Source organism: Dermacentor silvarum, chromosome 10, assembly GCF_013339745.2.
Source record: "Dermacentor silvarum isolate Dsil-2018 chromosome 10, BIME_Dsil_1.4, whole genome shotgun sequence".
NCBI lineage: Eukaryota > Metazoa > Arthropoda > Arachnida > Ixodida > Ixodidae > Dermacentor > Dermacentor silvarum.
Window position 1 is genome coordinate 117622904 of NC_051163.1, and position 15073 is coordinate 117637976.

General features: G+C 52.8%; 1 protein-coding gene across 1 annotated transcript; it reads left to right on the forward strand.

The window, feature by feature from the left end:
* Nucleotides 1-2439: 2439 nt before the first annotated feature.
* On the forward strand, nt 2440-2931 carry LOC119431790 (uncharacterized). Its single transcript, XM_037699259.1, has one exon. It carries the CDS (start codon nt 2440-2442, stop codon nt 2929-2931), a length of 492 nt encoding a protein of 163 aa, XP_037555187.1.
* Nucleotides 2932-15073: the final 12142 nt, after the last annotated feature.

Here is a 15073-nt window from a genome sequence, read left to right on the forward strand (position 1 = left end):
CTCATTGCTTTGTAGACAAGCAACAGAATGACAGGAAGCGGGGATTTTCTGCTCTCACTACCAAACAATAACTTCCAGACAGCAGACATAATAAAGACACGGAATGCGACGGAATGCGACAGTAACCCATTACTCGTGATGCGCTAGGAAATAATAGACAGTTTTAGTTTAGCGTTAGCATAATAGCGGGGTTACGGGAAATAGCGTTACTGTTCCGCAAACGAACTTTGCAGAAAGAGAGTTTTAGTATAGCGTGATAGCGTAGTTTACGTGCGGGATGCTATTCCATTACGCTTTGAATTTCGCATACACAGGGCACCTAATTCTATGTGTGTGTGCGCCCGGAAAGTGCCATAGGCAGCGCAATGGAAGCCAGGAGCGCGTTGTATTTTTACTTCACATGTCCGTCGATCTGCAACGAAAGAGACAAGCAGTACAAGCTGTCTACCATAGCCTCCGAAATCCTCCCATCTCAGAGGCCATATGCCGTCGTCGCGCCTATCTCCATACTTTAGCGATAGATCGCACTCGCATCTCAGAAAAAATTTCTCTCGTTAGGCTTAGGCGCGTTAGAAACGAGAAGCGATCTCGAAAATTCCTCAAGATTAGCCATAACACTCTCTCGGCGAAGCGGCATGAGACTAAGCAAAAGCCGTTTACGCAGTCATTTGCTACGAACGAAGTGAATTCTACAAAAACAACGCCAAATTCAGTTCGAAGCGGACGACCGGGACCGCCGCCATGTTTTACGTACACTACGTACACTACGCTAACACGGTAAAGTTAACTCTGAGAAATAGCGTGCGCACGGTAAACGGTATGGGTCGGTTAGCGTTCTGCGCATGCGCACTTCGATCCCGCTATTCCGATAAGCCCGCTATTCCCGTAACCACGCTAAACTAAAACTGTCTAATGCGATGCGCCAGCGCTTACATGCAGCGCATCGGCACTGGTGCGATGAGACGCTGCGAGCGCGCGACCAGATAGGTCGTGCAGCACACCGGCTCCGTCGACTTTCGACCGGAACCCCGGACTACCTCTTCGGACCCCCACGGAAATCTCACCACCGTCACCGGAATCTGATCCCGTTCATCTGGATACCCTATTCCGGCAAGTGGCCCACTTCTACGTCTTTTACGGGCGATCTACGTCTCGACGCCGGAGGCGACGCCACTAGGCCTAACGGTCATGGCACCTCCCGGCAAAACGGGCGGCCGGCCCCGCACCGCGACCGCAATCGTGGCGGACACTCAAGTTGGATATGACCCTCACAGCATGATGTGGACCACCGTCCCGTCCTCGGACAGCGGACCGGAGCTGCCCCAACCCTTCAAGAGCGCCGCGCTCGCTGCCGCGGTCGCTCGCCGAGAGCAAGCGAGCAACGCAGTAACGGCGGCCTCCGCCAACGCGGCGTCCCCGGACGCAGCTGCTGACGCCGAAGCTCGTACCTGCTCCCCAACTCTCGCGCCGCCTGCGCCGCGCTCCGCGGGCCCGCAGCAGGGGAAGAAGCGGCCTTTGTGGCAACCTCAACCCCTACCGAAGCCGAAAGCAACAGACTTCGTCGTGGTACTCAAACCCCGGACAGAGTTATCCCTCGCCACCGTTTTCCCTGAGAACGGGGCTGGTCGAGCGCTCATCGCCCACCTTGGAGCGATCGCGACTCGGCTGGTCACAGTTGTGATGGTGCGGGAACAAAATCTCATTTTGACTTACACTTCCAACCTGCAAATAGCGGACAAACTTATCGGTGAACTTGCAGTTCCGTCACCCGTCGGACCAGTGCCCCTGTTCGGGTACCTGCGTGCGGACACTCAAGACTCCTGTTATGGAGTAGTGACGGTGCGCAGCTCCGACATCGAAGCCACTCTTCGTGAAAGCCTCTACTGGCCTGAAGGCAAAATCTTACACGTCCGGCGATTGGGCACCTCCAATAAGGTGCGTCTCACCTTTTCCGGCAAGGTGAAGCCCAGGTACGTCTCTTACGACGCCCTGCTGATCCCGGTGCAGCGGTACAAGAAAACTGTACCAGCCTGCGGTCGGTGCGGTTCCGTTGGGCATCGGCCCGACGGCTGCCCCGGCCCCAAACCAGACCTCTGCGGCATCTGCGGAAAAGCGGTGCCGCTCACGGATGGCGCCCGCGCCCCTCACGAGTGTACGCCCACGTGCGCTCTAGGTGCCGGACCCCACGTCACCGCGGACTGGTGCTGTAAGGAGCGCTAGAGGACGCCGCCACCCAAATCACCCACTCCGCCACCGGAGGGTCAAGCTGGCCCCAAGAAGCGAAAACGTCGACGCCCACGGAAACCGAGGAAGACGGGCCCTCGGGCTTCGCCGCAGAGGGCTCAGCCCCCTGCCACCAACCCTACCCCACCCCCGCACCCTGACGCGGGGGCTATCGGGCCTTACCTGCGAGGCCAAACTCCGGATGGACCGCGAACCATGAAGTCCACTACGAGGCAGGTTTCGCCCGCCTCACCCAAACCGCACCCGCCGTCACCTGAACCCAAACCTACTGCCAAGGGGGATCTCTCGTGGGCCACCCGTGTCCGGCAAGGACCCCAGGTGAGTGGCTGGGGCGGGGCAGCCTCTCCGCCCCCACCATCCATGATCCCTAACCCCAAGCCGCCGACCCCTTCCACTCCCACCCGGGAACAAATTGCAATCCGTCAGTTACAGGCCCAGGTTGCCTCGTTAACGCAGGCGGTGGAGGCGCTCGCGAACCGCTTGCCCTCAGCTAACCCGACGCCGTCCGGGCAGGCGCCTGAGGCGATGGATAGTGGCCCCTCTGAACACAGGGACACCACAGCACCCCTCGCCTCAATTAAGGCGCGTGTTAGCAGCTTAGAGGCCCATATGGCATCCATAGTGACCACGATTGAAGACCGATTGGCCGCCGCCCTCCAAACCGTTGTCGACCTCATCCGGGCATGATAGTTGCCCAGTTGCCCAAACACGCTTTCAGCACCAGCCGCCCCAAACTTAAACGGATATCTAAGTCACAAACACCCCGACCACCCCCCTCCCCCCCAGGTGGTCGCGGTTGAGAAACAGTCCAAAGTTTCGATTGCAACCTCGGATGTAAGCACCGGATCGAGCAGAGGAGCCCCTATGGACCTCTCTGCTCTCCTGGAGGCCCCCCAAATTTTTAGCTCCCACGATGGCAGGCAACGGCTCTAGATCGCGCCGCGGCCGCGCAAATTCGGATCCATTTACAATCCTACAATGGAACTGCCGGGGATTTAAAGCACGCACTAAGCGGGCTGCTCTCCGGCTCCACTTGGAAAGCTATTCACATCTGCCCGCGGTAGTGGCTCATCAGGAGCCAGGTGAGCACGTCGCCCTCACAAATTATACGCTGTACCAAACGGATGCGCAAACCGCACTATGCGTGCATCGAAATTACACCGCCTATTCGGTGGATCTCGACTGCGATCCGCTTTACTCGTGTGTTATGGTGACTCTCCTCCCGCTTAGGATGCAGGACCCGTCCATACACATCCTCAACATCTACAGTTCACCTAAACAGCCTAACGTTACTTGCGCCGACGTTTTATTGCGATATCAATTATATGGACACTCAAAAGCAGATTTCTGCCGTCGGCGTCGCCATCGCCGTCGCCGTGAGGTTCCGTATGACGTCAGTGGAGATGAAATCGTCGCCGCGCGCCGAACGCTGTATGTGCGAGTGAAAGGGCGCAAGGGGCGCGCGCTTTCACGGGGAGTGAACGCACGGCGGAGAACGAACGCGCGTTCTGCGCCGTGCTCGCTTAAGGGCTGCAGAAGTAGGCGTCTCTTTCCTCCTTTACAATCACCATATATGTAGAGCAAACGCGCCTTCTTCCGACGCGCGAGAGGCCGTGGGGGAGGGGGAGGGAAGGGAGGCGACGTTTAGCTGTGGCACCAAGTGCCTATTATATCAGAGGCTCCGGCAACAGTCACCAACGCCGCACGCATTTTGAGCGAACGCGGGCAAAACGCCGACGGCGTCGACAACAGTTCTGCGTGTTGCCGGTGCTGCTGCATGTCCAAGTTTATACAGCTGATAAAGCTAATATCATTGCTCCGTATAGCTCTCTACAAATTTGCTATCGCAATTGATGCTTCGCCTTTCAGGTGAAACTGCGACAACTTTTTTAACAAAGCCCTAACAGTGGCAGGTAGGGAGCCGCTCGTCATAGTAGCCGATTTTAATGCTCCTAGTCCCCACTGGTGTTACCGTAAGGAGGAACGACGTGGTAGCAAACTGGCGGAACTTATTTCCACCATGGGCCTCACCATCCTAACGGACCCTGCACACCCGACCCGCATTGGTAACTCCGTGACTCGAGACACATGTCCCGATCTCACACTCACCAAGAACATCAGACATGCAGAGTGGCTCAATACCGAGGAAACTCTCGGCAGTGACCACTGCATTCTTCTCATCACAATCCGAACGCACCCCCTTACCCGTCCCCACCACCAAGCGAAACTTCCGGACTGGACCAAATTCCGTTCGGATTACACGAATACGACTTCCATAGCTTACCAGGGCTACGCCACTTGGCCTCAACACCTCGTGACGTCACTTCATCAAACCGAGCAGACGGTTCAGCTCTCAGAGGCCACGCCGGCGGTGGATAACCATCTCCTGCATCTCTGGGAGGCTCGCCATAGCCTAGTCCGCCGATGGCGTCGACAAAACCATAATGGTCAGCTCAAAATCTGCATCGCAGCCCTGACCCAGGAAGCGGACGAGTACGCGGCCCAGCTCGCCGACTCTAATTGGGTAGAACGCTGTAACACTGCCGCCAAGAAGATGTCAAACCGCAACACGTGGCGTCTCTTCAGGGCCCTCATCGACCCTAGCCAAACGCGCACAAAAACGCAAAAACATCTTCAACGCGCGTTTCACGCCTATGCGGGTGACGCGGACAAACTAGCACGGGCTCTTAGAGATAGATATCTCTGCAGCCAACAGGACCCCCTCGGACTGGCGTACTCCTATGCAGGCTCGGAGAACGCATACTTGGATCGTTGTTTTCAACTCCACGATCTGAAGGCGGCCCTGTCCAAAATGAAGCGAGGAACGGCGCCGGGTCGGGATCGAGTGACTGTTAAGCTTCTAGCCAACCTCCCAGACCCAGCATACCTTCACCTCCTCGACTACTTCAATCGGTAGTGGCGCGAGCCACTACCGATTGATTGGAAGACGGGCTTATACCCGTGCCACACGGGCACGGGAAATGGCATTTAGTAGCTAAGGCCTTAAGATGTAATGTCATTCGCGCGGTGCCACACGCGCAGTTCAAATGCCATTCGCGTTAATGTCATTCGTACCTGAAGGCCTTCGCCAGAACTCATTCGACTGAGAAATGCGTACTCTCGACGCCATAGCTTGCTCAGTGCGGTTTACTTAAATTATTTGAAACGGCATCCTATTCAGCTGGAAACAAATTTTCCAGGTGTTTAAGCCATACAGGACACCTAAACCAGCGCATTGGGTCTTATGTAATGCAATAAAAACAACATTAGAAGAAGTGCTGGTGCAAGCGGAGTCGTGTTAAATGTTGGCTTCGGATATGACTAGCAATGGCTTTGGTTGCTTTGGCCGGTTGCAACGCTGTAGAAGACAGCACCAAACTACACGTCGGCACCGTAGTATGCTTATTTCTACGTTTCACTAAATTTGAAGGTAGATTAAAATTGTAAGTCCATGTTTATCTTCTTTATTATTGCTCTAAAATTGCTCCCTTCAGAAGACGCTGCTATCGACATCATCGGGTCAAATGTCATTAAGTTTGTACGTGTAGCAGCTCGGCCGAAAAAAATGTCATTCAGGAACTTAAGGCCTTAACTGCTAAATGCCATTTTCCGTGCCCGTGTGGCACGGGTATTAGTCACTTTCATTCCCAAACCGGGCAAGCTTATAAACATCGAAAATCTCCGACCCATTTCCTTAACCTCGTGTGTGGGGAAGCTTATGAAAACAGTGGTTAGAGATAGGCTCTCCGATTACCTCGAGGCACGCCACACCTTTGCCGACACTATGTACGCCTTTCGTCCACATCGCTCTGCTCAGGACATCCTCCTGCAACTCCATTGTGACGTTATAGAACCGATCGAACATCCCAGTGACGACAAGGTAGTCCGCCTTAGATCTCAAGGGAGCCTTCGATAACGTCACTCACGGCATCATTCTCTCCCACCTGTCCCAAACAGACTGTGGCCATAATGCTTTCAGGTACGTCCGTCAGTTCCTGATGGAACGGCAGGCGTACCTCCGCATTCAAGACAAGGAGCATGGCCCGTACCCTCTGGGTACACGAGGAACATCACAAGGAGCGGTTCTCTCTCCTCTCCTGTTCAATCTCGCCATGGCTCACCTCCCCCCATTGCTAAAGGATGTCCCAGGAGTGCAGCACTCTCTGTACGCCGACGACATCACGCTGTGGGCAACCCAGGGTTCCCTTGGTAGTATTGAGGCCTGCCTGCAACAAGCAGCATCGGTCGTGGATGACTACGCCCGGCGTTGCGGTCTCTAATGCTCGCCTACTAAATCAGAGTACGTGCATCTTCGCCCCAAACCAAAAGACACAACTCAAATTGTACTCTCACTGCATACCGGGCCAATCCCAGAACGTGACGAAATCCGCATTCTGGGGCTCTTCATACACAAGAGTCGAAAAGTCGATACAACCCTGCGCAAGTTACGTACGGTCGGGGATCAGGTGGGCCGCATGGTCCGCCGGGTCTCGAACAAGCGGGGGGGTCTTAAGAGTCCAGATGCTCTGCGTCGAATCCTCTATTCGACACCCTACCTGCGTTTGCGCAAGTGCGATGAGAACATGCTAGAATGTATTCTCCGCAAAATTCACAAACGTGCCCTAGACCTCCCGATCTCGACGTCTAACCAGCGTCTTGCAGACTTGGGCATGACCAACACGTATGGGGAGCTCAAAGAGGCCCATCTCAACAACCAGTACCTGCGACTTACTAAGTCACACGCTGGGAGAAACCTTTTACACCGTCTACATATCTCTTACACCTATCAGACAGAAGAGCGAACCACAATCCCTGAGGACTGGCGTGGTGTTTTGACCATACAGCCTCTGCCCTACAACATGGCTAGGGGGACTTACGAAGGCAGGCGAACTGCGCGGGTTACCGCCTTGCAGAGACGCTACGGGTCCCGCCCTGGAGTCTTCTACACGGACGCGTCCGGCCCTCACCACGGCGGGTGGTACACGGCAGCCGTAGTCCATCAAAACGTACCCATTCAAGGGCTCACCTTTCGAGCGCCTGACATCACTCACGCGGAGGAAGTCGCCATAGCCCTCGCCGCTGCGGACCCCGCATCTCGGATTATCATCACAGATTCGCGGAGTGCGTGTCAAAATCTTACTAAAGGTCGCATCACTATTCGCGCCGCTCGTATCCTCAAGCGCTGTGAATATTTAGACCACCCAAATCCACGTGTCGTCATCTGGACTCCGGACCACGCAGTGCTAGGTGGTAACGAGGCTGCCGATGCCTCAGCCCGAGCGCTTAATTCCGGTGACCCGCCGCGCCCTCTATCGCCTGACGTTCCAGAACCTAATCCAGTAACTTCCTTTCGAGACGTCACGGATATGTACAAAACGAATAGGCTCCGATTTCCGCCACCGGCACTGGGCCTGACTAAGACGGACGAGCGCTCGCTCTTACGTCTATACACCACACAATATTGTGCCCTGCAATACTTAAGCATTTCAATCCGGCCTTCTCCGGTGGAATGCCCGCACTGTGATCATCCGTTCGCGGATCCTTTCCACATAGTGTGGGCATGTACCTCAAACCCGGCGGTCCCGCCAATCCCCTCCCTTTCCCCCCTACCCGAGAGAGCTGGGAGGCTGCCCTGCTCGGCTGCTCGACCTTGGAGGGCCAGAGAGCCCTCGTGGCCAGGGCACGCGCCGCTGCGGAAGCCACAGGGGTCCCGGACTAGGGACTCCTCCTATATTTTGTAAATAGTCGGCCCTTAAGGCCGTCCCTATCTCTCACTTGTAAATACAGCAAATAAATGTTTTTCACCACCACCACCTGGTGCGATGGTGCCACGGTGTCGCACATCGAAGGCAAAACAGCGCTTGCAGACGCATCCGGCGTCTCGCCACGCCGTAGCTCGGCCAACGCAGCAGATCCACAGCAGTCCTGTATCAGGGCAACATAGTGTTCTATGAAGCATATAAAATAATTTATGGGTCCCAATAGATGCAATAGAAGTAGTGATCATGATATAAGCTTCTATGGGTAGTATTGCTTGGCAAGAAGTCGACCAAGCAGACGCGCCAAACATCGAGAATAAAGGCAGAAAAAGCGTCGTTTTAATAAATGGTTTATGCACTCCAAGCTGTTTATTTGTTGTACTGAGGATATTTAGGTACCGTCTCTTGTTTCACTGTATAATTTCGAAAAGACCAGAGCTGGCCGCCAGTACTTCTGTAGGGGTAGAACAGATGGAGCTATATATATATAGGCCAGGATTCGTTATGTATAAGTGCTGTCCTGTGTGTGAGATTAATAGCAAGGTAGCAGCAAGCAACCCCGATCAGCAAGTCCGCATGGGTTCACGAAGAAATATTCGCTTTCGAATGTACAGTCACGGCCGCTGGATAAAAAAAAGGACATTTATTTTATCCAGTGGCCATGGTACAGTTAATGCACCTTTGTAGAACAAACCACTTTGTACACAGTGGTGCTGCCAACACCAGTACACCTGTAAGCTAATAGACCACTACAGTTTTACTAGTGTATCAGGCATATTATTTTATAGTCCGATAGACCAATACAGCCTAACAGTTTTACTAGTGTATGAGGCCTATCGTTTCATAATCCAATAAGATGAAACCAATAGAAACCAATAAAATATTTCTATTAGAATTTTTCCTAGAGCGGAGAGGAAGCGCGCGGGAAGCGGCGTCAGCCGCTTCGTTGCCCTCGAGGCCCGTGTGCTGGGGGTGCATATTATCGTGCGGGAAGCGGGGGCCCCGAGATAATCGCTGTTTTGAAATATGCGGTACGCAAAATAGGGAATAAGGCCTTTTTCGATGTTCCTGCAGGCCCCTCGCGAGTGGGTGATGATGACCCGTGAGTCCTGATCTGCGGCGGTGAGCGCGCCACCTCTTTCGCATATGTTACGTCTTGTGCTTTGGACGTAAGGCCGTTCACCGCGGTCTTTTGGTGGACGACTGCGGCCGTCTAACAACCCCCATGGTGTGGGCCGGAGGCGTCCACGTAGAATACTCTTTGTTTGTTCCCATAGTGGCGTGCCAAGGCTTCCGCCCGCGCGAGACGCCGCCTGCCACTGTGGTTGTCAGTCGTGAAAATCACCTACGTGTTGCCTTTGGTTGACAGAGGAAAAAAAGCGCGAGAATGTTCAAGCCGATTTGACCGAATATGTTCAATTGGAGCACGGCGGGCTTCAGGGACGGTGACGTTCGCCGTTGACATTCACGGCACCCTCTGACAAACTGTTTGCCGCTTGCCCAAAAACTGGGCCTGTAAAACATCTCGCACACACTGGCAAGTGGTTGTAAGGAGCCCAGGTGCACATATAGGTCAAAGATAAAAGCACGTAGGAAAATACACCAGCATCTTACTGACGTTTCGGCCGGTGACCGGCCTTGGTCAGTGTAAAGGCCGGGCCGGATCGTCAGTAAAATCTGAGATATTTCCTTCGTGCTTATCCGGCCGACCCATGTGTAATGGGATTCAGAAAACACATGCCAACGCGAGATGCGATGCTTCCTTTGCAGGATGTGTACACAGAATACAGTGCCTCTCAACTGCGTGCCATAGTTGGCCTGGACATCAAGGGTGCTTTTGACCACGTCGCCCACGAAGTGGTTTTCCAGGGCTTTAGTGAGATCCGACCGGGACAGGAGCTATATAACTACGTCCGAAATTCCCTTACCGACCGCACACGGTTTTGTGAAGGTAAATGAGGAAGTACATACACGGTACCTCCAACAAGGGGTACCGCAACGATCGATTCTTTCACCAATCCACTTTTCCGTCGCTCTCAACGGTCTTACGCACCATCTCAGAGCTGCGTCAGGCCTTCATTTTACGATATATGCCGACGAAATTACCCTATGGACCTGCAAAGGTTCACCATCGGAAATGCAATACACACTATAGTCGGCCATTGACATCACAGCTCGCTACCTTTCAGAAAGACGGCTCACTCTGTCTAGTGCCCCAGTCCGAGTAAATCATCGTCACCAACAGGAAACTTCCAAAGGGTCTGGAAGATGTGCAACTCATTACACTCACCACACACAATGATCCCATTCCGAGGAAGCCTTATACATAGAAGTTCTAGACTTCTGGTTGCAAGGCGACAGCAAGTCCAAATAATGGCTTCAACACAGAACCAAACAATTACAGCAAGTTCACCGCCTCTCGAAGCGCACTACGTGCAAGTTAAGAGGCATCAAAGAAAGCCAACTCGGGCGCATGACCCTGGCCCTAGCCATAAGCCGCGTTATGTATCAATATCCGCATATAGAAATACCAATACGCGAGAATCTAAGCTAGAAACCCTGCTCCGTCAAATCTCTCGCACTATATTTGGTACCCCCAGTACGCCAAGTATATACGCTCAGGTTCTAGATACTGCGATCCTTCCTAAACTCGACGAGCTGGCTCAACTTTACCGTGAAGCACAATTCACGCGCATCAAGCTATCTGCACAAGGACAAGCCCTGCTTAGCGAGTTGCGGTATGGTATACTGTTGCGTCCCGAATCGGCCGGGCGCATTCTTCGATTGTTTCCCATCGAGGCAGGCCCTTTCATGAGCGTCGCCCAGACGGCGACAGTGCCAGACACCGACGAGACGGGCAAACAAGCGCCCCAACTCGGCAGGGCCCATTCTTTGGGTGCTTCCCCGATGTCACCCCTTCAATCAGCATCGCCCAGACGGCGACAGTGCCGTTCGGACAAAGCAGCTCGCTTAGAAGCGACCGACCACAACCGCCACCCTTCGTTAGAAGCGGGGATTAGCGTGAAGGCCATTCTCCCGACCCTGGCAAGATGACTGGTGGAGCGCAAGAAACTAAGTCACCGACTTTCGTGGAAGGAGTGTCAACCCCCTGTTTCCGGATTGCCTCGTCCTTGCTTCGAAGGTGAAATATTAGAGGCGGAGTTCGGTGAACAATACGAGCCCTCTGATTGGCCGCATCAAGGTCATCTGATTCCCTAGTCGGGTCAACTAGGGAAGACGAATGTTTTATAAGGAGACCCCTTGCGTTCAGTAGTGTGTCCTGACGTGTTCTGATATGTGCTCAGACATGTAGTGAGCTGAGACTTTCCAAGTGCTCTCCCATGGAGTGGGCTTCCATATTTGGAGCCACTGTAAATACTGTAAAATAAACCCTCTTTTTCTTTCACTACTACTCCCGGACGTACTCATCCCTCTGGCTGAAGGATCAGCGGCCTAAACGCTACCCGAGTACCAATACCTCCACCACCCGCATTCGAAGCAACCTGGCCCCCATGGGCGACACTCGAATAGAGTGCCGTATAGAACCTGTACAACAGTCACTCAACCAGCACGACGCCAAGCACGAGCTCAACATCTTCAGGAAAACAAAGGAGAGTGTATCTTCTACACGGACGCGTCTGCGTCTGAGAACTCCGAGGGATACCGGATAGGAATAGCTTCCGATGAAGTACCACTGTCTTGGAGCTTCCATAAGAACATCAGCATGCAACGCCTGGCAGAAATCACGGCCGTTATGGAGGCCGTTACCATCAGGTGGGACAAGTTCATTCTCCGCATCCGGCCGGGTTCCAACATAGCACTAGTGTCCACCCCGGATACAACCGTCGCGATGGCAATGAGGGGCGTCACGTCTTTGAAGATCAACGGAAGACGGCACCCGGTCAATGTGTACGTCACACCATGCCAAGGAACGAGGAAAGGTGTCATCCGCGGTATAGAGCCGCACACTTCGTCTGAGACTATTAAAGCAAGCATCCGTTTTCGCACCCAGGGAGTGGAAGAGGTAGATGCCCGGATGTTGGGAGACTCTCAGAGTGCTGTCCTTAATTTGTTCGGGGACGTGCTACCGAGATACATTTACTGTAGAGGAGGTGAGAAGGAGTGTCTTCCTTTTCGTAACACAGTCCAATTCTGCCGAGCGTGTGGAAAGTTGGCCACCGCACCGACGTGTGCCCGCAGCCAGATTTGCCCACGTGTCGTACCTGTGGAGTGCGCAACCCAGAAGTAACCCAAAACTGTACCCTGACATGCGCAATTTTTTCTGGGGACCACCCAGCCGGAGACTGCAGTTACCCAAAATGCCTCTTGCCTGTACGATATCAGGCAGCGAAACCGCCCAAGAATCCACATAAACCAGCTCATGCTGCTTCTATTCGGAGGACGAAGAATCGGAATGGGAGTACGAACGAGGTGCGACCCGAACGAGCCGCTCAAGAACCCGCTCGCCATCTCACAACCGCACGGAGCATCCCTGCGTCGAAGGTCCGCGTCCAGGCCGAGATCAACCATACAGAAGAACACGAAGGCGCAAGCCCATCCAAGACGCAAGTCACCCGGGCATCCCTGGCACAGAGCAAGCTTCAGGGTAAGCTGGGCGCAAGTCTTATCTCCCACAGCCAAACATACACCTGTTACACCACCGATCACGCAACACCCCGAATACAAAAGGGTAGTAGATGAGAACAGGCAACTCAAAACAGAATTACAGGAGGTCAACTTTAGAGTGGCATGCCTCGAGGCACAACTTTTCAATCAATCGGCTAACAGGCCAGGCCCGGCGAACGCACCCGTTGTACAGCCCACGACAACGCAACAACCACAAACAGCGTCGATAGCGTACCTAGTACAGCGGATGCAGCTTGTCTTTGCCTAACTAGGACAGATGGAACGCACCATCAGTGACATAAGTAAGACGCAGAACCCTCGCAAGTACCTAGTCAAAGCCCAGGTGCTCCCACCAGACGTCGCAAAGAATTCAGAAAAGATTTCGAGAACACAAGCCTTAGCTAGACACAGCAATAGTAAACAGTCCGAACAAGTGGAAATTTGGCAGTGTAATTGCTGCTCACTGCAGAAAAAACTCTCCAATTTCACACAATCCATTGAATCGTCTCCAGTCTCACCCGATATTATATGCATACAGGAGGTAGCCAAACACCAGGCAAATCTGAAGGGCTACGTGTGCTATAAAACCCGGAGTACCCACAAATAGCAACCCTCGCAAAGAAGGATGTGACACTGAGCATTAGCTATGTAGGTAACGAGCTAATCCAACATCACGTAATCACGGTCTGGCCTCAAAATGCTGCCGACGGAAAACGGTGATAATCAATGTGCATAGCCCTCAGAGAGATAAACATGCCAACTTCGAGAATATACTAGTGCAGCATTGGGCCTTCTAAATGGAAAGGACAACCTTATATTTCTGGGATACTTTAACACGCAGCACGATAACTGGGGTTACAGCAAAGAGAACCCCAATGGAATAATGCTGGCGGACCAAGTGGAAGGGTATGGCCTATACCAGCTTACACAGCCGGATCTCCCCACACGCATAAGTAATAGAGTATCAAAAGGCACGTCGCCAGATCTGACATTCACAAACATCGAGAGGAACATGACGTGGACGAATCTAGGAGAGCACCTTGGCAGCGACCATTATATTTTCAGTATATCTCGCAGTGCGGCCAGGATAAGGAGGGTGATCGGGACAGCCAAAATCTCGGATGGGGTGAAATTCTGCGAAAGGCTAGACATTCACGGAGAATTGAGCGAAGTCACCACATGGATAGCACAAACCAAAAGGGCACACGCGAGGGTAACTAAGAAAATTGAAACTAGACACCTACTTCTTTTGTGGGATGGTAGAAGGAGCCTCGCCAAACGTTGGAGGAGAGAGAAACTTAACCGAAAACTGAAAATACGTATAGCCCAGCTACCACAGCCAGCTAATGAGTATGCGCAAGGTTTGAGTGACCCCAACTGGAGATGGTTTGCTGACTCGCTCAGAGGAACACTGAGCACTAAGAGGACATGGCAATCTTGCGAAGCACGATTGACCCCGGACGTGCAAAAAGAGTGACGAACAGGACACTCAAGACTCTTGAGAACGAGTTTAAAGTGGACGATATCCCAAGGAGATATACATATGACGGGCACAACCATACCACACAGCTGCTACACACCAAATAGAAAGGAATGCAGCAACCCGACTTAAAGGCACCCATAACCTTGGAAGAAGTACACGCGGCGGCCAAATCTTTTCGGAAAAACACGGCTCCAGGAAAAGATCACATTACCAATGCCATGATCAGAAATCTGAGTGACTCAACCCTAACACAAATCGGGGACTTCTTTAACGAGAAAGTCTGAGGTGAGGATGGAGAACTCTAAGCAGAATGGAAAGAGTCTAATATCACCTTCATATCAAAGCCGGGTAAACCCAATGATATCCATAACCTAAGACCAATTTCGCTGACATCATGCGTGGGCAAGTTGTTTGAAAAAGTTATCTTAACCAGACTATCCAACTATATAACAAGGAAAAACCTTCTACCAAGGAATATGTTCGGCTTCAGGCCACACGTATCACCTCAGGAAGTGTTCCTCCCGCTAAAGTGCGACGTCCTGCACCCGATCAGAGGTTCGAGTGACAGTTTTATACTGGCGCTCGATATCAAGAAAGCTTTTTGCACAATCTCCCATGACTCGATCCTGGAAGGCCTGGAGCCCATAAACGGGCCGCCACATGTACACGTACGTTAGGTCATTCATGACACACCGAACGGTGACAAGAGGTTTGGGGTCGACTATATATAGGTCCGACGCCTAATTTCAACAAAGGCGCTATCCTTTCTACTATCCTGTTCACTGTGGTAATGCGTAAGCTCACATTGAACTACAGGAGGACCCAGATTTAGGCGTCGCTATTTACGAAGGACGCGAAGAGGTTCGTATGCGGAGAAACAAGACACACTCCAAAGAGCAGTAGACAAGATACTGGTTTTCACGGACGGAGCAGGGATGAAATGTTTGTCTGAGAAGACCGA

Excerpts from the sequence above, each read along its gene's own strand:
- LOC119431790 (XM_037699259.1), top strand. The coding sequence starts at position 2,440 with ATGAAGTCCACTACGAGGCAGGTTTCGCCCGCCTCACCCAAACCGCAC.